This window comes from Carassius auratus, unplaced genomic scaffold, assembly GCF_003368295.1.
Source record: "Carassius auratus strain Wakin unplaced genomic scaffold, ASM336829v1 scaf_tig00214405, whole genome shotgun sequence".
In the NCBI taxonomy this organism is placed as follows: domain Eukaryota; kingdom Metazoa; phylum Chordata; class Actinopteri; order Cypriniformes; family Cyprinidae; genus Carassius; species Carassius auratus.
In genome coordinates this window covers 74,290-101,114 of record NW_020527645.1, presented here as the reverse complement: position 1 = coordinate 101,114, position 26,825 = coordinate 74,290, and the positions used below count along the sequence as shown (strand labels likewise).

At 38.4% G+C, this 26,825-nt stretch overlaps 1 protein-coding gene across 1 annotated transcript in view; it reads left to right on the top strand.

The window, feature by feature from the left end:
* Nucleotides 1-9,703: 9,703 nt before the first annotated feature.
* The window catches only part of LOC113091957 (kelch domain-containing protein 1), a 36,112-nt gene continuing 18,990 nt past the window's right edge, over nucleotides 9,704-26,825 (top strand). The window contains exons 1-8 of the mRNA XM_026257643.1: nucleotides 9,704-9,912; nucleotides 10,254-10,324; nucleotides 10,588-10,705; nucleotides 11,327-11,439; nucleotides 11,694-11,778; nucleotides 11,882-11,980; nucleotides 13,391-13,465; nucleotides 17,993-18,051. Coding sequence (XP_026113428.1) covers nucleotides 9,754-9,912; nucleotides 10,254-10,324; nucleotides 10,588-10,705; nucleotides 11,327-11,439; nucleotides 11,694-11,778; nucleotides 11,882-11,980; nucleotides 13,391-13,465; nucleotides 17,993-18,051 — 779 coding nt within the window. The 5' untranslated portion in view covers nucleotides 9,704-9,753. The remainder of the gene's footprint in view (nucleotides 9,913-10,253; nucleotides 10,325-10,587; nucleotides 10,706-11,326; nucleotides 11,440-11,693; nucleotides 11,779-11,881; nucleotides 11,981-13,390; nucleotides 13,466-17,992; nucleotides 18,052-26,825) is intronic.

The window sequence follows — 26,825 nt, the reverse complement described above, 5'->3', positions numbered from 1 at the left end:
ATGTCAGCTCGTCAGGAGATGGTAACAGGACCATTCCTTCCTCCAGGGGAGAATCCTTTGTTCTCATTTTCTGTTCGCACGATGATGGTGGGCAGGGATGCTCCTATCATGCTCGTGGAGGTCGCGACCCTGCTAGCAAAGGGCATGATAGAGCCAGTCCCTCCAGCCGACATGAAGTCCAATTTTTACAGCCCCTACTTCATAGTACCCAAGAAAACAGGTGGGTTACGGCCAATCCTGGACTAACGTGCCTTGAGCCGAGCTCTTCACACACTCAGATACACTCTTGCAGTTTAAATCTAGATTAAAGACCCATCTCTTTAACCTGGTTTACACATAACACACTAAAATGCTTTTAACCCTCTGGAGTCTAAGGGTATTTTTGGGGCCTGGAAAAGTTTGTCATGCCCTGATATTTGTGCTTTTTTCAGTTTCTTCTAAATATCTAAATGGGTAAAGTCTAATATCACTGTAATCAGCACAAACTGGGCTATAATAATATGTGAAATGCATGCATGTATATGATTGTATTTTTGAGGAAAAAAAAATGTTATGCATGGTTAGTGAAAAACTAAAAATGTTAAATCACTTGAATAAGGCCATAAAACACATACATAACATTGGTTCCCGGGACTGTTGAGAACTGGAGCTTGTAGCCTAGAATTTTTCTTTCTAAATTATGTGAAAATCATCTTGTTTACTCACTCACAGAAAACAATATATTGATTTAAATTTTCTAAGACACTTTTTGTTGGTAAAAGTCATATGTGAGTAGGCGTCAACTATCATGAATATCATTGTGATTTACACCTGAGAAGACAAAGGCCTGCATAATGAGCTGCATAATGAGCCTCTCATTCAGCTGTGCCACTGTGAGTGAGGAGTTACAAGAAAGAATGTGAGAACAAAATAAAAGTACATAATTTTATGTTTGTAGTTTATTAAGAATATATTTAATTATCCCACAACATAATTTAATATTCACTTGGGGGAGCAGTTAAACAGTTTATTAGGAACAATCAAAGCTTACTTTCAAACAAATTTTTTGGCATCCTTACTCCAGTCAAACAATCCTTCAAAAATCCCTTTAACAATCTTATTTTCTACCAAAAAAAAACCATTTATTATTATCATCATTATTATGTATAATTATTATTAATGTTGAAAAGAGCTGAGAATATTTTTCAGGTTTTTTTAGGGGGAATAAATTGAAAGAACTGCATTGTTTTTACATTTGTTAGAGTTATCTCTATTTGTTACATTTATATTATTTACATCAAGCTTTTGAATGGTATAGTATTGTATATTGTTATTGAAACTTCATAATGTTTCACTTGATTATACATTTAGTCAGGAATTACAGTTTGGAAAAAGTCTTTGGAAAAAGTCTAACTAGTAAAATGTTTACACGTTATGTGAAAACTAGTACAAGTATATAAATAAATAAAAAGAGACTTATTCATGTTTATGATCTCTGCTGAATAAAGTGTTTAATTCTTTTTTCTGAGGAAATCCATTTCTCATATCCTCAACCACATCAGATCTTTTTTGGGTGAATTATGTCTTATTCCTCTCATCACAAAGCAAACAGTAAAATAAAATAAAAACTTGAAGAACAGTCTGGCTGCTTTTTCTTCTGTGTGGGCGTATTCAAGCCGCACGCTTCAGTTTGAATCTGAATAGCGCGTTCGGTGCGGAGGCATGGTCACATTAGATATAATGAAGGGAGACGTGAAAAACGGACATGGCGTTGTTTTCATATGGATTACTTTATTTTTTTAGCACTTGTTTAGTTTTTAAAGTAGACATGTCAGGCTTTCTATAGATATCTCTCTCATGTCTCTTCGTTGAGTATTCACGGAGTTACAGTTCATTTTAATGACGTGTTTGTACATGACGATCAGCGGAGACAAAGGCTGCAGACAGCGCACCTTGTTTGTTATCTTTATTTTATAAGTGCACAAAGGTTTTTTGTTATTATGTCTGTATCCAAAAATAAATTAGACCCTTTACAGATTCGATTGATGTATTGCTCTTATCTGTACGATTAAAACTGAGAGTGTAATTTAAGTTCTTTTCGGGGTTATCAGGAGAAAATGACTCAAAACGCATATATGCGTTAATCGACTCGAAAGGGTTAATATCAAAAATCCGTTAAAAGATTTTTAGGCTGCATTAATCAGGTAAACCAGAACCGGGAACTCTTCCCATAACACCTGATGTGCTTGCTATATCATTAGAAGAATGGCATCTACGCTAATATTATTCTGTAAATAAATGCACACTATTTAAACTGAACAGAGATGACATCACTGAATTCAATGATGAACTGCCTTTAATTGTCATTTTGCATTATTCACACACTGTTTTCCTAATGAATGTTGTTCAGTTGCTTTGACACAATATATTTTGTTTAAAGCGCTATATAAATAAAGGTGACTTGGCTTAACAGTTGTTTTACTCCCTGACCAAGGGCGCCCTTGGCACGGACACTCTGGCACACAGCTGGCCACTGGGCCTGCGCAAGTATGCGTTTCACCCAGTGAGTCTTGCACAGACCATGTGCAAGATCAGGGAGGACGAGGAGCAGGTCCTCATGGCTGCCCCTTTTTGGCCCTGCCAGACCTGGTTCCTCGAACTTGTACTCCTCGTGACAGCCACTCCCATACCAATTCCTCTGAGGAAAGACCTTCTTTCTCAGAGACGGGGCACCCTTTGGCACCCACGTCCCGAACTTTGGAACCTACATGTGTGGGTTCTGGACGGCTCATGGAAGGTTTAGGTACCTTGCCACCTCAGGTTGTAGCTACCATCACTTCAGCTAGAGCCGTGTCCACCAGACACGCCTATGCTTTGAAGTGGAACCTCTTCATCACTTGGTGTTCTTCACGTTGTGAGGACCTCGGGAGATGCCCTATTGGGTCAGTGCTTTCCTTTCTTCAGCCTGAAGGTCTATGTGGCTGCCATCTCGGCTTACCATCACCCTGTTGATGGTAAGTCTCTTGAGAAGCATGATCTGATCATCAGGTTCCTCAGAGGGGCAAGGAGGCTCAATCCGCCTAGCCCACAGTAAGTTCCCTCTTGGGACCTTGCAGTGGTTCTTTCGGCACTGCAGAAGGCTCCCTTTGAGCCATTGCTCTCAGTAGAGCAGTTTTTCTGTCATTGAAAACTGCGCTCCTGACAGCTTGGCTTCGGGGAAGAGGGTCAGGGACCTGCAGGCATTTTCAGTTGATGAAGCTTGCCTGGAATTCGGGCCAGCCTACTCTCACGATATCTTGACACCTCATCCTGGATACATGCCCAAACTTCCCACCACTCCTTTTAGAGATCAGGTGATGAACTTGCAAGCACTGCCGCTGTAGGAGGCAGACCCAGCCCTGGCACTGCTCTGTCCAGTACATTCGCTCCACACTTACGTGGATAGAACTCAATGCCTTAGCACCTCAGATCCGCTCTTTGTTTGTTACGGAGGCCAGGAGATGGGAAAGGCTGTCTCCATGCAGTAGTTATCCCACTGAATAGTGAATGCTATTGTGGTGGCTTATCAATCTCAAGACTTTAATAACTTTAAAGAGGTGTGTGAACTTGCAAGCACGATGTCAGACACTGTAATATGCTCTGGCTCTCGAGATGCATAGCAGATTGTCATCACTCAATGGCTGGATGTCTAAATGGTGCCCACAGAATAACATAGGTTTCATAGACAATTGGACGAGCTTTTGGGGCAGACCTGACCTGTTTAAAAGAGATGGTCTTCATCCCTCCTGGGGTGGCGCTGCTCTTCTCTCTAGAAATATGGCAAATAGTCTTAGTGTTTATACTTGACTAACTGGGGCCCAGGTCAGGAAGCAGACAGACTGGCTAAACCGACCGTCTGCTAGCTGTCTCCCGTCACAGAGGTCAGTTAATTCCCAGCACATAGATACTCTTTCACCTAGATATCACACTATAGAGACTGTGTCTGTTCCCCGAACTAGAAAATACAAAAAACGTCCAAACCAAGTTAAGGCTAACAATTTAATTGAGGTTCAACAAATAAAAAACAAATGCAATATGGATAAACAAATGATAAAGCTTGGCTTATTTAATATCAGATCCATTTCTACGAAAACACTTTTTGTAAATAATATGATAACTGATCATAATATAGATGTGCTCTGTTTGACAGAAACTTGGCTAAAACCTGATGATTACATTATTTTAAATGGGTCCACCCCCCAAGATTACTGTTATAAACATGAGCCGCGTCTAAAAGGCAAAGGGGGAGGAGTTGCTTCAATTTATAACAACGTTTTCAGGATTTCTCAGAGGGCAGGCTTCAAGTATAACTCGTTTGAAGTAATGGTGCTTCATATAACATTATCCAGAGAAACCAATGTTAATGATAAATCCCCTGTTATGTTTGTACTGACTACTGTATCCAGGCCACCAGGGCACCATACAGACTTTATTAAAGAGTTTGGTGATTTTACATCCAAGTTAGTTCTGGCTGCAGATAAAGTCTTAATAGTTGGTGATTTTAATATCCATGTTGATAATGAAAAAGATGCATTGGGATCAGCATTTATAGACATTCTGAACTCTATTGGTGGTAGACAACATGTTTCAGGACCTACTCATTTTCGAAATCATACTCTAGATTTTATACTGTCACATGGAATTGATGTTGATAGTGTTGAAATTATTCAGCCAAGTGATGATATCTCAGATCATTATTCAGTTCTGTGCAAACTTCATATAGCCAAAATTGTAAATTCTACTTCTTGTTACAAGTATCGAAGAACCATCACTTCTACCACAAAAGACTGCTTTTTAAGTTATCTTCCTGATGTTTCCAAATTCCTTAGAATATCCAAAACCTCAGAACAACTTGATGATGTAACAGAAACTATGGACTCTCTCTTTTCTAGCACTTTAAATGCAGTTGCTCCTTTACGCTAAAGGAAGGTTAAGGAATACAGTTTGACACCATGGTATAATGAGCATACTCGCACCCTAAAGAGAGCAGCCCGAAAAATGGAGCGCAGCTGGAGGAAAACAAAACTAGAGGTATTTCGTATTGCTTGGCGGGAAAGTAGCATATCCTACAGAAAAGGATTAAAAACTGCTAGATCTGATTACTTTTTTTCTCTTTTAGAAGAAAACAAACATAACCCCAGGTATTTATTCAATACAGTGGCTAAATTAACGAAAAATAAAGCCTCAACAAGTGTTGACATTTCCCAACACCACAACAGTAATGACTTTATGAACTATTTTACTTCTAAAATCGATACTATTAGAGATAAAATTGCAACCATTCGGCCGTCAGCTACAGTATCACATCAGACAGTGCACTATAGACCCCCTGAGGAACAGTTCCACTCATTCTCTACTATAGGAGAGGAAGAATTGCATAAACTTGTTAAATCATCTAAACCAACAACATGTATGTTAGACCCTATACCATCTAAGCTCCTAAAAGAGGTGCTTCCAGAAGTCATAGGTCCTCTTCTGACTACTATTAATTCCTCATTGTCATTAGGATATGTCCCCAAAACCTAGAAACCGGCTGTTATTAAGCCTCTCTTAAAAAAAACACACAATTAGACCCCAAAGTACTTGTTAATTATAGACCAATCTCGAATCTCACTTTTCTGTCCAAGATACTAGAAAAGGTGGTATCCTCACAATTATATTCCTTCTTAGAGAAAAATGGTATATGTGAGGATTTCCAGTCAGGATTTAGAGCGTATCATAGTACTGAAACTGCTCTCCTTAGAGTTACAAATGATCTGCTCTTATCATCTGATCGTGGGTGTATCTCCCTATTAGTTTTATTGGATCTTAGTGCTGCGTTGGACACAATTGACCACAGCATTCTTTTGCATAGACTTGAACACTTTGTTGGCATCAGTGGAAGTGCATTAGCATGGTTTAAATCGTACTTATATGACCGCCATCAGTTCGTAGCAGTGAATGAAGATGTATCATATCGATCACAAGTGCAGTATGGAGTACCAAAAGGCTCACTACTAGGGCCACTACTCTTCACACTTTATATGTTACCCTTGGGAGATATCATCAGGAAACATGGTGTTAGCTTTCACTGCAGTTCATCATTGAATTCAGTGATCCCTCTGATCTGAATACAGACTGGATCTGGTGGCCACGGAGACCTCTGAACAAGAGAGAAACAGACAAATATTAGCGTAGATGCCATTCTTCTAATGATGTAGCAAGTACATAGGGTGTTATGTGAAGTGTTTCCGGTTCTGGTTTACCTTATTAATGCAGCCTAAAAATCCTTTAACGGATTTGGATATTAAAAGCATATTAGTATGTTATGCATAAGCCTGGTTTAAGAGATAGGTCTTTAATCTAGATTTAAACTGCAAGAGTATGTCTGCCTCCCGAACAATGTTAGGTAGGTTATTCCAGAGTTAAGATGCCAAATAAGAAAAGGATCTACGGCCCGCAGTTGATTTTGATATTCTAGGTATTATCAAATTGCCTGAGTTTTGAGATTGCAGCAGACGTGGAGGATTATAATGCAACACATAACTTTCTAAATAATAAGCAAGATTTTAAAATCTATATAATGTTTGTTAGGGAGCCAGTGCAGTGTTGACAGAACCTGGCTAATATGGTCGAGTTTGTTTACTACAGGGTTTCTGCAGGTATCTTCAAATTAAATCTAATGCCTTTTTAATGCATTTTTAATGCCATTTTTTTTTATTTTTAATGCCATGCACGACCAGTGACTAACCACAGATATTTTATATACGGATATAATCGTTTAATTTTAAATAGACATGTCGCAAATTATTAATTGCAACCATCCAGTTTGATGATGATGCAATCATGAAATTATATAACTCAGAACTGAATTAGAAATGGCTCAGGAGGCAGCTTAATTAATTGTCAATTTATTTGGAGATATTTCAAAATTAGCAAAAAGAGAATTATTCTATTTATAATTTTATCATCACAAAAACAGCTCTTCAATAAGCTCAACTTTTTAAATGCTGGAACTTTATGTATTCAAAGTACATACATGTAAGCAAGAGCTATTGAGAATGAGAAGTTGTCGTCATAGCACAAAGCCCCTCCGTCGATATCATGGTCTCTGTCATGTTGGAAGGATACCGGCGGCGAAACAGGATTGTTTACATGTGTTGTTAAGAGGAGGTTCTCGCAATTCTGCCCTGTTATACCATGCCTGGAAGTTACTGCTGCATTAAAAACTGCTGCAGTACCTCACATGATACATATGGAAAACATAGGAACAATGGAATACAGTTTCTTTTTAGGTTACACCAAGCGCAAAACAGCGTATTTGGAGAAGCTCTCAAGCGGCACAGAGACCTGGACCATTCACCTCCATGCACACATATGGACATTGGGAATTATATATTTTTTTGGTTTAAGTTACTACACAATGCAGAAGTTTAAAAGCCACAAGTCTTCGGAAAGTTACAAGGCTTTCTGCTGTGGCTGGGTCCATCTACAGCAGGTGAAGAAAACAGTGTTGTACTGGACAAAGTAAGTTTATTCACATGTGTTTTAGTGTATTGTAATTACATTGCATTTAGAATGCACTTCTTGACCAAAATGACAAAGTAATTAACTGCGACTGAACACTAGATTGTAACGAGATGTTCAATGTATATGAACGTACGTTTCCAACATATTTTGATGTAGGCTAAAGCTGTGTATGTTTAGTTATAATTTGATTTTAACCCAATGACACATACTGTACCAGGTTTTTTTTGTTGGGGGCTGCAAAGTGGACAAACCAGTTTTGAGTTAGCTAGGGTAGTTAAATGTGTGATCGCGAGATGTAAAAGTCCGGGTTAGATTAAGCCATTAACAGCGTGAATGCAAAGTGACTTAAATTGTAAACAATATAATTCCCAATGTCCTTATGTGTGCACTGAGGTAAATTGTTCAGGTCTCTGTGCCGCTGCATGGAGCTCCCTGAGAACTTCTCCAAACACCGCTGTTTTGCGCTTGGTGTGAGCTTGTTCCTGTAAGGTCCCCTTTCTTTCGCCTTATGTTTTTGCATTGCTTTACTTTCTTCCTTTTCTTTCGCGTATTCGTAGATCCGTCTCGATCTGTTTCGCCGACAAAATAAATGCGCAAAAATGAAAGCGCTCTGAAATGTTTAGTCGTGCCTCTGTGAAGTTCTTAAGGCATTGCCCCTGGCAACAGATAGCGTATCCTTCCATCAGGGCCGACCGGCTCAGAACCCTCCCATATCAACCCAAATCGGCACGTGACTCCTCAATCTCAATAGAAGTTGCACAGTCATTTACTGTATTTGACGATTTCAGAATCAGGAAACATTGCCTGAAACAACTCAGAAACACCTTCATTGGACGCGTAAGAGTGGTGATGGACAGCTGTGTTCAGACACCAGAGCACCTCCGCCTGCAAAGTCGCATTCGAGTCAAACGTTGATCGAATGTCGCTCGATTTTGCTGTGGTAATGTTAGCTGCTCCACAAACGGTGGTGACAGCATCAGTTGTCGTCGTAACGTTATTATTTGTAGATTTGTCGGTCACGCCAAAATAACTAGACATAGTAGTTTGCCATTTTGCTCTTACCGCGGATTTGTGGCCGTCACATTGCATATGGGATTTTACGGCGCCATTTCCCATTGTCCCCAACTTAAATGCTTTTCTGCAAACACCGCAAAATCCTTCATCATTTTTACCACTAACAGGCTGCAACCATGTCTTGAAATTTTCGTTTTCCAGCCACTTCGGTTGGAATTTGCACTTTCCTTTTTTTCCCCAGACCTCGTCCACCGCTGTACAAAATGCCCGCCGCCCGCGTCACCTCCGTATCACGGCAATTTTGTTCCGGCCGAAACCAATTGCCAAACTGGTTCCGTGTGTTTATCACACTAATGTACATTTTGCGAAAGCAAATAAAATTATTAATTATGAAGGCTATATTCAAAGAAATTGATATAAAATTCTCTTCAAAACTATAAAAAAAATTTAATGCCTGTAGGAATCCAGTTTAATACTTTTTAATGCCTTTTAAGGCCTTAATTTTTGCAAGATCCATTTAAGGACTTTTAATGCTTTTTAATGCCCCGCGGAAACCCTGTACTAGGAGTGCTGAACAACCACCCAATAAAGTATTACAATAATCTAACCTTGAGGTCATAAATGCATGGATTAACATTTCTGCATTTGATATTTAGAGCATAGGCTGTAATTTAGATATATATTTTTAGATGAAAAAATGCAGTTCTAAGTCGGCCATCCGTCGTAAAGCAAGAAGAAGATGCCTCACACGCAGGCTGTGTTTTGAGGAGGTGCCCATACAGTTCAGGCATTGCAGTGCATCAGAGGTAAAAATAAATAAATAAATACACAATATAAATACCTGATCAGTTTTTTTCTTTTTTGCACAGACTGATCATTGTGTCTTTACACATCAATGTGTTTTAATGTATTTATTTATTTATGTATTTATTTATTGTTTTTTTTTTTTTTGCCATGATTCCCATCCACTTACATTATAATACTGACAGATTACAACGGTTTGATTTCAAAATCTTAGTTTGTGTTTTACTGAAGAATCAAAATTACCCTGCTGTGGGCAAGTTAAGCAGATAAACATCACATTTTCTTTTTTGGGTGAACTATCCCTTTAACTACCTGTCCAGCCCCCAGCTTGTCTTCAACCCAGTAGCTTTGTTTTGTTTCCTGTTTGCATAGCCAGTCTTCTTAGTGTAAACAACGCAGCTGATTTCTATGCTGTCAGGTGCTGAACAGCAGCAGCTGAGTGCTTCAGTTATGGGGAGTATAAAAGAACCAGAGGTTGGGACAGTGCAGTGTTCACTGATTCCTCCGCGGAGTGACCACATGTCCTTCCTGGAGGGACACAACCTGTACGTCTGGGGGGGCTGCCAGGTGAGCTCTACAGAAAAAAAAGAAAAAAAAATTACATTGCGATGCAAATATTTTCCATCCACATCCAAAAAAATTGAGTAGAACTATCAAAATAGTTGAATGTTGAATATCAGTAGTTTGTATTGTTGGGATTAGATAACTTTTGTTTGCTCTTGTTTGGATTATAGAGAAAATGTAAAGGAAAAAAAGGGCTGTTTAAATTTTTACTTTATGTATTATTTATTGTCTGGATAAACAAGTGTAAACTGAGTGTTAAGTGTATTACTATTATTATTCCAGCTTTTCTGGTTGGGATTAGAGAAGTTGATGTTTTTTTTTTTTTTTTTTTTTTTTTTTTTTAGTGTAAGGATGGACAAGAAACATTTTTACCCAGTGATGAGATCTGGCTTTATGATATGGAGAGTGGAGTTTGGTGAGTTGCCATGTTTTATTTAAGAACATCTTTGGTCTATTTGTTTACCAAGGAATTATATTTCCAAAGTAGCTGACATCCCTAGCAATAGGTGTTCCTTCTGTGAACTCCACTTTTGCATATGGTAGGTATTTTGTTAATTCCACCTGTTGTATTTTATTGCATTAAAAACAGTGGGTAGTTCCAGAGTTACCTGAGACTACCATTGCCAACCCCAAATAACATTTTCTCCTGAGTTTCAATTGCATGTCTGTGTGCTGCAGGTCTCTGAGTCATATAGGCGGAGAGGTTCCTCCTGTTCTTTCACAGGCTTGTGGTGCATATCTTCAGGGCATGCTTTACATTTTTGGGGGATGTGACATCAATGGCCACACCAACACGGTGAGCTGCTTTAGGAATGATATCATCATAAAGCATCACATCTCCAAGTACACACTCATAGGGAGGTTAACAGGTTTGTCCAGTCTGTCCAGTCTGTAACCTGATAGAGAATGCGATAATGTGCTCTGAATGTTCCAACATTTCCCTCATATTGAGAAAAGACTGTGGAAAAACAGTCAGTGAGATTTTGTTTTGCAAATGTAGAGATCCACCACAAAGAGTTTTTGCTCTGAGCTCAATATAGGAAGTTGGACATACTGTAGTGTAATTCAAGGTTTATTGTCCTAAGCAAATATGACTGAACAAAGCCTCTGTTGAAAGGAAACTCCACCTCCCCAAAGGTTCTGGCCAATGTTTTCCTTACTTTTCTGCCACTGACATACAGATAGAACAAAGACATAATATTGTTAAACTTCCCCCCATACAAATTTTATTATATAAAGTTTTTATTTATTTATTATTTTTACTGTTATTATTCCAGCTTTTTGATCCTCCAATATCCTAGCATGAACTTAAAATTACAGGTTTATGGGCTTCTGTCTTTAAGCTGCTGGTAGTATTTCTGTGGGGAATAAATTCTCACTGCTTCTATTTAAGACTATGTTGCTGGTGTTATGACAGATGTATTGTGTTGACCTGCTGGGTGTGGAATATAGCTGGAGAAAAGTGACAGACACAGTGGGGGGAACACCCTCTCCTAGGGTCAGACATTCCTGCTGGGTCCACGAAAACAGGTAAGGAAATACAAGATCACTGCACTGTCTATACAGATATATCAATTCAGTGGTTGCAATGTCCTCCTCAGATTCTTCAGTCTCTAAATAGAAGGACCATGTTTTAAAACTGGTCAGCTGCAGCAGCAAATTGGGTTGCAGGTCTGTAAGTCCCATGTACAGTAATGGGAATGCTAATGATGCATTTAATTGCTACATTATAAGAAGCTGTTGCTATTATGTCGCAGTTTTATAACAGCTGGTGTCATTCATAGGCTCATCTACTTTGGTGGATATGGATGCAAAACAGTCAGAGAGGTCAACAACTCCAAGAGCTTTATGGTTGACGAGACTAACTGGGTGAGCAGAAAGATCTTGGGATTGTACAGCTACAGTTGTTATTCAGAAGTAGAACTAGATAAACTGGACTTCATTTAGACGTTTATTCATTTATTTTTTACAGGCAACAATCGGGTCAGATTTTTTCCAATTATGGGGTTGGAATAATGAGGTTCATATGTTTGAACCTGTGACAGCCACATGGACTGAACCACAAACCCAGGTAAAAGAGCTAAGATTTACTAAGCAAAAAAAATTATATCGCTAATGTTTTATTCTTATTATTATTATTATTATTATTATTCATTTATTTATTTTTTTATTATTATTATTATTATTTTTTTATCTCAGCCATAAAAGATAGCATACATTACAGGGCTCGACATTAACACTTGTCCGCTTGTCCGGGACAAGTGGATTTTGTGAGGGGCAAGCGAAAGAATTTTACTTGCCCGGCTTGACAAGTAACCTGATCAAAATTTTAATAACAAACAATAAAAAGGGCAGCACCGAAACTTTTGGGAGAATGATTCAGATTTTATTATTTTCCATGTAAACTAACTAACAACGGATAATGTATTGACACTATCAAGGTCGCTTCAGTTGAGGCTCATGCAGTCTGTCTGACTCGCAGAGAAATCAACACTATAAGTGCAACAGCACACACCAAGAAACAAATGTGAACAAGCATACTGCGGTAGAAAAAAATATAAAATTTCTATTTAATATATGCAATATCACACGTCCAGGAGTGATGTTTCCCGGCTTTCAGCTCGATTGCAAATGTGATATTGACTTTTTGTTAAATAAACAAGTAATATTAACTGACTTACATTTTAGACACATTATGGATTATTTTTGCTCCATTTCGCTAACAAAAATAGCCACTGCAGTCTTTTGTAACTAAATGATTAATTTTTGAACGAGTCAATGATTCAGTGAACCATTTATAAAAAAAGTTACTTGCTTCATTTATTGAATGAATCAGCCATTTGAACGAATCGGTTGAATCAATGATTCACTCATTAAGACAGTGACTTACCACCACCTACTGGTGGTTTAATTTCATATTTAAAAGTATTATTGCATTTTCCCAATATGTCATATTTGTATGTCAATAAAGCAAAACATTAATCTAATAACATTATTTATGCATGTGGACAAATGGAGTTTGTTGATACTGATATAATTTGAATAGTAACAATTATATAGTGTCTTATTATTCTAACTTAATGTATTGATCACATGTAAGACTTGTGAGAAATGGAGACATATACATTTAATCAGTTTAGGAAAATATTGTCCTTCATAAAGTAAAAAATTGTAACAGCAATCAATTTAAGGCAAATATAGAAAATATGCTGATTAAAGTAATACCTGATAAAGCACTGATGAGACTGCTACAGAATAAATTGCATTCGTGCCAAAAAAAACCCCACAAAAAAACAAAAAACAAAAAAAGGTTTTTTCTCCCCGGACAAGTAAATTTTTTACTCCCACAAGTGAATGATTGATTTACTTGCTAATTATTTGCTAATTGTGATCTAATTATAAGCTTAATGTCGAGCCATTTATTATATACTGTATATTTTGTATATATTGTTTGCCTGCTGTCTGGTTCCTTTTCTTGCAGGGCCAGCATCCAGAGCCCCGGTCCTCACATGCCAGTACTAATTTAGGTCATAAAGGCTATATATGTGGAGGCCTGGTAAGCCTTTAACGCTAAAGTTTAACTCTAAAAGGCCTGTTGGCCTACAAAACACGAGCAAAAAATGAACGATTTTTTTTTTGTCCTGAATGATACTATACATTATACCATGGGTTCTCAGCTCTGGCCCCCGACATCCATTTTCTTGCAGAGTTTAGCTCCAACCTTGATCAAACTCACCTGCCTGTAACATTCTAGTAATTCTAAAGACCTGCATTAGCTTACTCAGGTTTGTTTGATTAGGTTTGGAGCTAAACTCTGCAGGAAAATGAACCTCAACAAAGCCACTATAAAGCAAGCCTGCAACCTTTAGCCAAAGAAGCGTAGCAGTTAATGCTAAAACTTTCAGTTATGGCTGTGCAATTAATCAAAATCGAATCCCAATCGCGATTTGATACATTGCAGTTTGCTAAATTGCATAAACTTGTGATGTGGACGTGATATTAGTGCAAAGTGTATGCATGACTGCCTATAAGGTGTGATTTATGCATTTACTTTGCTATCTAAGCAATCAGTTATGTCGATCGTCGCCTACCTTGCCATGAGAAGAAGCAATGACTAATAATGTGTGAAAAGAAGCTCGACACTTTTGTCGCCCCCTTCTCGCATGCGAAGATACGTGACAAGCTACGTAACATCTGCCCCATGTATTCTGCAGTACCTTTTGCCAGTTCTGTGTAATTTTGCCAAATGTCTTCATTTTTTTTTTCGATCATAGATAGGTTTAAAAAATGATTAATGGGGGAGGGGCTTGTGCGTGGGATGGGGCATGCCCATAATGGTTATAATGAAAAAATCTGAAGATTGTTATAAAAAATGAATGTAAAAAAAAAAAGAAAATTCGCAATTAAAGAGTTAAAATCTTGGATTTTTTTAAAAAAAACATTTGGTAGTTTTGATTAGGACTGTAGTTGATTAACAGATTTATGCAACAAAAAGAATTTGGAAAAAAAATGAATCCGTTAATTTTTTCCAGCAGTTTAATTGAGTGGCGGTTTACATAATGAAAGGGTAGTGAATTTGAACAATGCACAAGGGTTAAATATATATTTAAGTTAAAAACTATGAAAAAAAAAGGTTTTCGCCATCTCTCCGGATATGTTTCTGAAATAGCCTATAGGCGAATTCTTCTTTCATTATTGTAATTAGGCTACAAATATATCCAATGCATTTTTATTTTATAAAGATTATTTTATTATTTGTCTGTGATGTGATTTAAAAATAAACACGCAAAGACTTTTTTCTTTTTTGCTACTTTATTCAACTGCTAATTTGTTTTATTTTATTATTATTATTATTTTTTATAAACATAACATTGTCTTTGAGTACAACTTTAGCAGCATATTTTAATCCAGCGGTCCATTTTAAATAACAAAAATGAACGACTTCATTTTTAAAAGATAAAGAAAAAAAGTTCAACAAAGTTTAACCAAACAACTGCTATAGGGTGTAAAACAGAGACCAAATAGCCTAGATATTTTAACTATGGCTGCTAAAACTCAAAACTAAAATAATATTATTTATTTAAAAAAAAAAAAAAGATATTATATTTACCAAGACCGGTGAAACTTAAAATGTTCATACAGACATTCAAAAATTTTTGTTCAAACAGATGAGTCGGTCCGCATGCTCAGGTAAACGGGATGTAATTGCCGACCCTTGAGGATGAGAACAAGACAGTTCAGCGATGTAAAAATGCAAGACATATCTATGCCTCAATTTTAGGACACTTAAAGGTGCTTCCACACCTGTAGATAATAGCTTTGTTCTGAAACAGGGATTACAATGATTACAAAGTTGCTTTTTAATCTTGGTGCAGTTCGCTTTCTCACAGCAACATTTCTAAATGGACAAAATTTATTAATACAAGTATGTGCAAGTAAACTCTTGTTAAAAAGCAGTGTTGCCAGACATATGATAATTATCGTATTTGTACGATCATTTTTACCTCTGAACAATGTACGATCAATATTGAAATAAATCCTGTAATGTACGATAATTTCAGAACTTTATGAAAATTTAAATGATGGTAGTTGCAGTCATAGGGCTTCTTTACTCATACAAGAAATCGGTTCATTACAGACACTCTAAATGCGTTCATGTGCACCTGAGGGCAGGGACGGACTGGGACTAAAAAACGGCCCTGGACTTTGACTAGGCCCAGCCCAAAACATTCGGCATGCGTAAACTCGACAACAACAAAAATAATTCCTAGCATGAGTGTCACGAGACTTTAATTGTGGCTCATGATACTATACCATCCAAATTATAGCAAAAGCACTGATGTTGAGCTGGAGTGGGTGTCTTTCTCTGCTCTTGGTCTAAGCTCAACCTGAATAAACAAACGATGGTTTTATTCCAAGATAGCATGGAATAGTTTATATAATATGCTGTTATAAAAAGTATATTATACAATCTATTTCATGCTGTCTTAAAATGAATTTATTACTTAATAATCTTAATTTATGCAGTAATTAATCTTACTGCACAGATTATAATACCACATCTAAATGAAAATACACCATTACAAATGTAACTTCTGTATTCAAAATTTGTAAATATTAAGTGTAATGTTACCAACATTTTTAAAAGTTAAAGCATAACATATTTCTTAATATTAGCTACTGCATGTTAAATTTTACAGCTAAAAGTTTAGCTTTTTTAACTACTGTAATCATTAAAAATGTAGCAACCTGAATAGTAGTCTGGCTCACTTCTTCACTGTTGCTAATATTTATCTGAGAGGTGCTGCTACTGGAAAATACTGTTATATATTTCAGTTAGTTTGGGACATTTAGCGGCTTCAGTATCTAAATTCCACATGTTTTTTCTCTAGCCTTCTCAGCCCCACCCTTTTCTTTCCGTTTTTTACCCGCGGTCGCGTTATGCATATTGTTTGTTTGTTTCTATGCTTCTTCCATCTAACGTTAACGTCTTTGCTGTTGGTTTCTTCCTACTCTTCCACTTCTTCTTCTCCTTACTTGGCGGCCACGGCCAGTGCAGTGCATTGCTGCCACCTACAGTACTGGAGTGTAAAAACAGATTAGTGGGGGGAAAAAACGGTGATGACTGCATGCTTGGCGGGTGGTGGGCCGGCCCACCGGCCGTCCTGGAGTACCGGCCGTTCTGTGATTCTCCAGATCACACAGATGGCCAGTCCGCCCCTGCCTGAGGGTGTGTTAAGAATGCTGGAGAGTGCCCTGCTTTAAAGCCAATTTGCAGTAGTTGCAGTCCATGATAGCAAGAACCCCTTCAATATCTGGCAACACGCAGGATTCCGATGACAGCGGCTCAGATGTGGAGTTAACTGCACCACGCAGCAACGGCTAAATTCGTTCTTCACTGGACGCGACAAAGCAAGTGTTAAAAATAATTGTTATATGTTTTAATATGTGCTGCGACGCAGACAGTCACTGAAAATAATGGGACAGTGTTTTGTCTCACTGCTTCCATCCAACAATACGCCTTGTTATCTATTGTGGTAATTTGCAGGTCGTGTCAAAATGTTGTTGGTTTAGAATAGATAAATAACTCTTTTGACTAATGTACGATAATTTTCTTCCAAATGCGATAATTTTGAACTTCTGGTACGATACTTGGACATTTCCAATCTGGCAACAGTGGTCATAAGTTCCATGGTTTATCTTCCGGGATTCCACTTAGCTGTCACCCATCAGAATGCAATTACAACAGCTTTGCGGGCTTGTTGTTTTGTTTGTTGTGTATTTTTTTTTAATGTCATTTTATTCATTTATCACTTTAAGCAAGGGTCCAGGATTGATCAGTAAAACATTTTTAAGATGCACCTACTACTACGAAGAGCAATAAGAGGGCATTATAAAATGAAAAAGGGTACTTTGATTTTGAATGGCGAAAGACGTGCTCACCTACAGACATTCACAGGTTCATTTTGTTGTATTAGCAAAACAACAAATCTAATGCTTTTCATGGAACTTAAGTAATTGCCCATTATACATTTTACTATAGCTTGGTTAGCTGGTCTGTTGGATCGGATTGCTTTATTACTACTGAACCACTTCAGAGTTCCTTTTCAATTGAGCCAAGACCACCTCGTTCAAGCGATCTCAGACCGACAGTTTTGATGCAGATCCATGGACGATTGCCTTGTTCACATATGAAAACTAACTGAGCTAAGGGGGGGAAACGCACCAGGTTCTGAAACAACACCGTTACAGGCCATGTGTGAAAGCATCATACACACAGCATATTTTAAATATTACATATTTGTTTGCATCAAATAAATCATAGAATTACTGATGACTTTGGCTTGTTTTTATACCCTGAAAGGACAAGGTATCCCAACATATCCTGAGAGATACAACTCATTAAATTCATAATATATCAAATATTTCAAAAAACTCCTTTGAATATGTTTTACTGGAGTCCAGAGATTATTTTTTTATTACTATTATTATTATTATTATTATTATTATTATTTTGCTAATACAAAAGTATATCAAGTTATTTTTCCTCATGAAATACTGAAAATTCTGTCTGTCATTTCAGGAAATGCAGATGATAGACATTCATTGTTTAGATCTGGTAACATGGACGTGGACACAAATGTAAGTTTTGTTTTCACTCTGAGTGGCCTGATTATGTTATTTATTAAAAAAGGAACAAAATATCACAGTTAATAATCTACATATTGTGCTTCTGCTCTTTAAACCCAAAGTGTTTACTGCTCAGATAAAGGAGCATGTCTGCCATGTTAACATAGTAGCACTCTTGTAACTTCATTATTATAAACTGTATCTGTATATTTGCTAAAGAAAATGTTCCCATGGTGCTATAAAGTTGTTTTGGGTGGTTTAGCAAACACATTCTCAACAGGTTGTATCATCTGTAGTATGCAGTGCAGTATGTTAAATTCAAAAACTGCTAAATGTGTTTTTCCCAACATGTGTGGTATATGATATTTATGCAAAGGCTTTTTAGTGCTATGTTAGGTTTCTTTTCCTAAGAACAGAAGCCAAATTTGGGGAGATGCGACACATAACCACTGCTCAACATAACATATTTTATTTAACTATAAAAATAGACATGCAATGTTTAGTAATCAAGGTAGATGATACTCAGAATGTTGCTGCTTGTAAGTAGCATAAATAGCAGTCAAAAGCAAACAACAAATAATCAAAACAAAAAAGTGCATTCTAGATGACGATTAATCAAATCCGGAAGTCCTTCAGTGTGGCGGGGATCTTTCATAACCTCCATATTATGCGAGCGCTTCGGCAGTCTCATGAGCAGACACAAATGCCAACAAGCAAATAGTCCCCACACTCTATTGTTCTTATGAGTCCCTTTCAAAAGCACACTGATTTAGTCCAAGTGCAAAACCACATCAGCCAATCACCTGCAGTCAGAAAGTCACCTGTAACTCAGAAACAAACACAAACTGATGCATGAATAACAACAGAACAAAGAAAAATCAACCTACTTTAAACACAGAGCACTAAATAAGGCATATTACATTGTATAAAATAAAATGTACAAATAAACTGAATAGTCTTCACTGTATAAATTTAATATTAGAGCTGTGAAACTTTGGGTAGACTTCGATTCACAGGTTTTTCAAGAACAATTTTTGAAAATTTAGAACGATTACATTCACAATTACGGACCAGCCGTGTTCTCTCTGCTCGGGTTGCCACTCTCAGGGTTGCCGGGGAGACGTGTAGGACCGGCGTGCGCCCCCAGTCGATCAATATGAGCATCGACGTGGAACACCAAGTCAATAAGTCCGTTGAGGCTGGATGGCAACTCAAGCAGGTGCATTTCTTTCTGAACACTGTCGGCCAACTCATACAGGAACAAATCCCACTGCGCCTCCTCGTTCCGCTTGCACTCGGCCGCCAAGGTGTGAAACTCGATCGAGTAATCTTGCCATGGAGTGATTACCTTGTCTTAGATCCGGGAATCTCCTGGCAGCCTCCTTGCCAGCCACGTCTCGGTCGAATACCAACTTCATTTTGGCCATGAGGAAGTGGAACGAAGCCCAGCATGGGTCTTGGTTCTCCCACGCCACCGTTCCCCACAAGGCTGCCCTCCCAGAGAGCAGAGTAAGTACAAACGCCACCTTGGACTCTTCTATCTCAAAGGTGCGAGGCTGCAAGGAGCAATGCATGGTACATCTGGTAAGGAATGCTCTACAGAAGCTAGGCTCAATGGAGTTATTCTCAGGAACAGGTAGGCGGGGTTCCTGCCGGTAGTTCGACTTGGGGACAGCTCAGGGAACATATGGTGCGGGCAGTGCAGTGGGAGTGGTCAGCTGTTGGATCTGTTGGGTGAGCCCAGACACCAGTGTTACCAGAGCTTGGACAGCGCGTCTGGTGTTGACGATGCTTTCTTGCTGTTGATCCATTGGATGAATTCAGATAGGGATGTGGAACTTGCTGCTTACATGTAGGTCAGAGCGTTCTGTAATGGGAAATAATGGTAAGGAAGCAAGTGCAAGTAAACAGAGTCCAATGAGGACAGTGTGACACAGGAACTGAGATGAGCGGTCTGTGGTGGTGAGGGGTGGATGGGGTTCCAGAGGTACGAAGATCCAACGACGAGACGAAACAGAGAAGAAACAGGAACGAGAAACCAGGTATATGATCGGGAAACTTCAAACAACGCACTGACAAACATAAGGCGCAAGACATGGCAACTAGTGGGGATCGGGTAATGAGTGGCGGCTGTGGCTGATGAACATTTAACAGAGACTCCCACATGAAACGATCAGTGCTGACGAGACACACAAAACTCCACCCACATAATGCAAAGCAGAGACAACGGTTTACCAACCGTGACAGTTGCTTGAGTTTATTGAACACAATTTATCTTACCAAAGAGTGGTAATTGTGTAGATGTGACAGTATATCCTGTAGGTTGGTTATGAGGATGAGTGTCTCTCAGTGGACCTCAGTGAGGTCCATGCCAAACGAGACTTAAAAGCCTAAAGAGACGACAACCAGAAGCTGCACAGTAATATGCTCATGCATATAATTGGGGATTGCAAGCCATTTGAGCATACTAACTAACAGTGCCACGTATATATGTCCCATGTCTAATTAGAGAATGGTAGTGATTGGTGCCATTTGACAGCAGCCTATGCCTCCGTGGCCTGACTGAACTAACGCTACGCTGGATTTCAGACAGGACCACTTTGGCAAGTTACTTGAATTTATTGAACAATTTATCTTTGGCGGTATGGTTCCTTATGGGGGTTCTTGCTCTTAAATTAATTGAACATACAAGAGCTTAAACATTACCCCCCCCCCCCCCCAAACATAATGAGAGATATTACTGCCTGAAGAAGAACCAGCCAAAACCAACCTTGTTCCATTCCTGCAAAAGAGAAAAGACAATGTTATTGAGATATTCTTAACGCAGCCTGGCTAGTAGAGAGGTATTCTCCCCTCAAAAGAAGGACCAGCAGGCCCCTGCAGTCAAAGCAGCAAATGGTTTTCTCTCCAGCGGAAGAAAACAGCAGGCCCTTTTTTTCTTTTTGAGGGGTGTTCATCCCTCGATGAGGGATAGAACAGCCAGCCCCTGTAGTTATAGCAGCAAGGGTGTTCTCTCCAGCGGCAGAAAACAGCAGGCCCTTTTCTTTACATCCCTCACTGAGGGATAGAACAGCAGACCCCTGAGTCAGCTGGCTGCTCTCAACACTCTTGCGGTACTTTGATGCCACACGTGACAGTCATGCGGCATCAGCACAGTCTCCAGTGGGACAAAATTTCTAACTGGCATGCACTGCTTCCAGTCAGATTGTGATCGGTTTGCACAGTGCTGCATGAAGTCAAATGCACCTAATGCATGATACTCAGCAAGTCAGCTGCCTAAAGTATCGGATGCTGCCAGTAACTTCCCACTAGTGATTCCCGATGGTTTTAGAGGACGATTACTCCTCGTCACCCCCTGTTCAGAGAATAGTACACCAGGGTTCTTACACCTTCAAAAGTAAAATTCAATCACTTCCAAGGACAGTTCAATTTTCTAGCACAATTTTCTAGCACTTACTACCTTGGTAAATTACCTGTTTACATAAAGTACAGACCAAAAGTTTGGACACACCTTCTCATTCAAAGAGTTTTCTTTATTTTCATGACTATGAAAATTATAGAGTCACACTGAAGGCATCAAGGGCTATTTGACCAACAAGGAGAGTGATGGGGTGCTGCGCCAGATGACCTGGCCTCCACAGTCACCGGACCTGAACCCAATTGAGATGGTTTAGGGGTGAGCTGGACCGCAGACTGAAGGCAAAAGGGCCAACAAGTGCTAAGCATTTTTCGGGGAACTCCTTCAAGACTGTTGGAAGACCATTTCAGGTGACTACCTCTTGAATGTCATCAAGAGAATGCCAAGAGTGTGCAAAGCAGTAATCAAAGCAAAAGGTGGCTACTTTGAAGATCCTAGAATATTACATTTTCAGTTGTTTCACACTTTTTTGTTATGTATATAATTCCATATATAATTCCACATGTGTTAATTCATAGTTTTGATGCCTTCAGTGTGAATCTACAATTTTCATAGTCATGGAAATAAAGAAAACCCTTTGAATGAGAAGGTGTGTCCAAACGTTTGGCCTGTACTGTACATACTCTTATCTTAGTTAAAACATATGCACTCATACAACACAGACAGATTTTTGAAGGCACATTAGCAATTTGCATGGTTCTAAACAAAAATCAAAAAATTGCCAGCAGGCAGCGCATTTGAACCAGTACAAACAGTTTGTATGAACGTCCTTACATTTGAAACCCTTAGATTTTAGTCACTGTGATTAATGTTGATTAGATTTTTGGTGGGGGAATGACACGTCATATACATCTTTCAATAGGTAATTTTAGTAGCATAAAACAAGACGGTTATTCATTTGGGATTTAAATGTACAGAACCGAGCAACAAACATTCCTGATTAATGACTGATGATTCCACTGCATCTCGTGGACTACACCACAAAATTAATTCTTCTTTACATGGTTTCCACCGTTTATGATGACGATATTCGAGAGAGTCCAGTCTAGTGAGCTCATGATCTGAACTGAATGCAACACTGAACTGTAGCGTTCAACACCGTGTGTGATTAATTATAATGCCAATAATACCTACCCTGATGCTGGGTAACCCTGCGTAAAGATTGTATGCATTGCAAGTCGATCTTAAATGTATACCACAATAACTCTTTCCTTCATTTTTACTTTTCTCTTTAATCGCGACAGTCTTAAGATGTAGTTTAACTGAGCAGGGAAAGATTTGTTTATCTTTATATACTCAAAGCGCACATTCTCCCACAAAACCAAGCAGACTTAACAGGGGTCTACTCAAGTATTTAGTTCTCGGTTTACCACAATTTGTTATTTCAAGCCTTCACTGCAAATTCTTCTCTTCTTTTCTTTCTTCCTCTATTGGAGAATGCTGGCTATAAAGAACATACAGCCACATGCGTAGACTCAAAAACAATGATTAACCATTCAGTAAGAAAGCAAAATATTATTAACCAATGCACCTCATTTTCAAGCACAGTTTATATATATATATATATATATATATATATATATATATATATATATATATATATATATATATATATATATATATAATTAAACCTTGAAAACACTGCATTCAGTTTCAAGCATTTCAAGCACCCATACTACCCTGTATGAGGGTGAATGTGACAAGTATAAAGCCTTGACTGTCTGGTCAGGTGCGCAGTGGAGCCAGGCGAAAGCATAAATCCTGCTTATGCAACAGCAGGTCTAGCACGATATGAAACTGGACACTAGATAAGCCTCAAGCAAGCAAGCAGTCCCAATACCCTGATAGTTTTAGACCTTCTGAAGTGCATAGAGGGGGGCAGCATCCCCTTACGGAAGAATAGAAGTAGCGAAGGGTGCTCTTTTATAACAACTAAAAAGAGCAGCATGCCCCTTTAAAGCAGTACGGCATATGGTCAGTACTCAAATTTAGGCAACGGCATAAGCCCTTGTCCATATAACATTCAGCATTGATACGGTCGTATTAGTTCAACTTTGGCAATGAATCACGGGCAAAGTGTCTATATCGAGTGCTCGCTCAGATCACTTCCAGTCCATCGCTTGACAAACAACGCGGCTAATTCGCTAAGTTAACGACTTGAAATCTGGTGAGATACTCAATGGGAATCCTGCCAAAAATCCAGATTTTAACGATTCCTATGAAGATAGATTCACCATCTGATTAGTTCCTGAGCGAGCGATAGCTCATGCGAGCCATTTGAGCATACTAACCAAGCAGTAGTGCCACATACATATGTCCCGTGTCTTATTGGAGAATGGTAGTGATTGGAGCTATTTGACAGCTGACTGCATCTGCTGTCCGCAGCCTATGCCTTCGTGTCCTGACTGAACTAATGTTGCACTCGATTAAACAGCCTTAAAAATATTAAATGGTTTTAACAGCCTTAAAGCTGCAGTCGGTAACATTTAACGATCTAGCGGTTAATAAACAGAAATGCTTGCGTGTTGCGGAAGGACATTGTAGCCGGAGCTACTTCTCTCTGTTTATGTCTATGAGGAATCACAAAGGTACTGGGTTACTCCGCCGCGGTACCCCTGAAGAAATCTAAAATTGTCCGAATATAAACACTTATTATAGGTGTACCCTAGTGATTCAGGACAGGCTAAAAACACGGTTTGGAAAATGGATTCATGGTGTACTCGCTTATTATATACATTTTGTATATTTGAACACAAAAAAAAGTTACGGACCGCAGCTCTGATTGGTTGTTTCTTACTGCTCCCGGTTATAGATAAATACATACATACATACATATATATATATATGTGTGTATATATATATATATATATATATATATATATATATATATATATATATATATATATATATATATATATATATATGTATATATATATATATATATATATATAGATAGATAGATAGATAGATAGACTATATAGATAGATAGATAGATAGATAGATAGATAGATAGATAGATAGATAGATAGATAGATAGAGAGATATCGACCAACAGCGACCCAAACGAACTTACTTCCCTACAGCACAAGCTTTTCAGCGCAGTTTCCATGGGACGGCACCCACACAAGCACCTGCCAAACACAGGGACACACACACGGCAACAACATTTTGCAACAACATTTTCACCGAAGGAAGAGATAAACACTTAGAAACGGCCATATAGCTACCATGATGCCTTCTATTTCTAGATGACAAAAACAAAGTTTACCAGTTCTACAACACTATGACAAAGGTTACCGGTACTTATCTGAACTAATGTCATGATCACTGCCACTAAATATAAAGAATACGTTGATTTTTTTTCACTAGGAGCTACTCAATGAATATATATATATATATATATATATATATATATATATATATATATATATATATATATATATATATATATATATGTGTGTGTGTGTGTGTGTGTGGCTCTTGCCACCTCTTCCTCTTCCTCATCCCAGTCAGATGAGGACTTTGTACCGTTCCAGGCAAGTTATGCCAAACTTTCTGAGCGCAAGGAATTGTAACTAGATTATTTCTTTTATTGCAACGTTACATTGACCTAAAATCGTTTGTTCAACGTGTACCACTTGCATAAACACTGCATCCATAAGAAGTATTATTCATAGGGGCTGCCATCGTTGTTTTGCGTGCTGTGTGACCTCGGAACTCGGAGTACATCGATCTAGCACGAGACACGAGTTCACGGGTGGGAAGTCACGGGTTTGATTGCTGTTCCAGTGCACTATCACGGGTTTAAGGTTGGAAAAACACGGGTTACGGTTTGCCTGGAATGCGGCATCATACTAGGCTACCTTTCCTCGACTTCTCCCCAACATGACGTCATCACCAGTGTTTGGAATAACGGCGTTTAAAAGAACGGCGTTAGGTAACGACGTTATTTTTTCAGTAACGGGGTAATCTAACTAATTACTTTTTGTTACTTTTTGTCGTTGCAACGCCGTTACCATTACTTAAAGTTAAATGCGGTGCGTTACTATGCATTGATTTAATAAACTATGCAATCCAAACGCACCCCTGGCTCACACAGCGAGTGTGGAGGTGGGTTAAAAATTAGAAAAGCAATTATGATTGGCTAAGGCAGAGTCATGTGTTTCATGGTAGCCAATCAGAGCCAGTGTTTTCACACACATGCCGGCACACGCGCCAGCGGTGCCAAACACACACACATACACACACACAAGCAACAGCTACACAGAGATTCGCAGCAGCAGCAGAAATGGCGAGTCGGGAGCAATCCGATGAAAAGTTGTAATGTGTACATGTAATGTGTGACACACGCATCTACAAAGCTAGTGGCCAATAACACTTTTCTTACAAAGATAATACTTGAATAGCAGGATAAAACTCTTGCTGTCTTTTGATGTGCAATAAATATCAAAAGTTATGTACGAACACCTTTCTGTTCTACTCATTTCAACTGACTTGTGAAAACTGCAAAAAAAAAGTACTTTCCCTGGTAACGAGTTACTTTTATTATAGAGTAATTCAGTTACTAACTCGGTTACTTTTTGGAACATGTAGTGAGTAACTACAACAAATTACTTTTTTTAATTAACGTTCCCAGCAGTGGTCATCACCAAGTTGCGTAAAAAAAACGTTAATAGCAAAAACTTTAAAAAAATAGGTCTTTAAGACCAATTTTGAGACATTTTAAAAATGATATACATATCTTGAGTGATTTATGTACCCATTAATCGAAAGTGGTGGTTAACCTGCAACATGGCCTTTAAATTGAAGTTGTTTATATGTAGCAGAATGTGTTTAACACACAAAAAAGTGGTGATCAGGTAAACACAGAAGTACAGAAATTCTACATTGTTTAAATCAGCAGATACACAGAATTTTTGGTATTGGATCGGATCGGTTCTGAAAAAAATGGTTATCATTGCATCCCTAAGTGAGCCCACTCCCTTGGCATATAACACATCAATGAAAATTTTTTTTTAAAAAACATCCTCCGAGTGCAGCTTCTCCCAACCATCCAAGAACAATTTGGTGATGAACAATGCCTCTTCAAGCATGATGGAGAAACTTGCCATAAGGCAAAAGTTATAACTAAGTGACTCGGGGAACAAAACATCAACATTTTGGGTCCATGGCCAGTAAACTCCCCAGACCTTAATCACATATTGAACTTGAGGTCAATCCTCAAGACGTGGAGTGGACAAATAAAACCCCATAAATCCTGGAATGGGCTGCCATCAGTCAGGATGTGGCCCATAAGTTGATTGACAGCATTCCGGGGTGAATTGCAGAGGTCTTGAAAAAGAAGGTTCAGCACTGAAAATACTTTGCC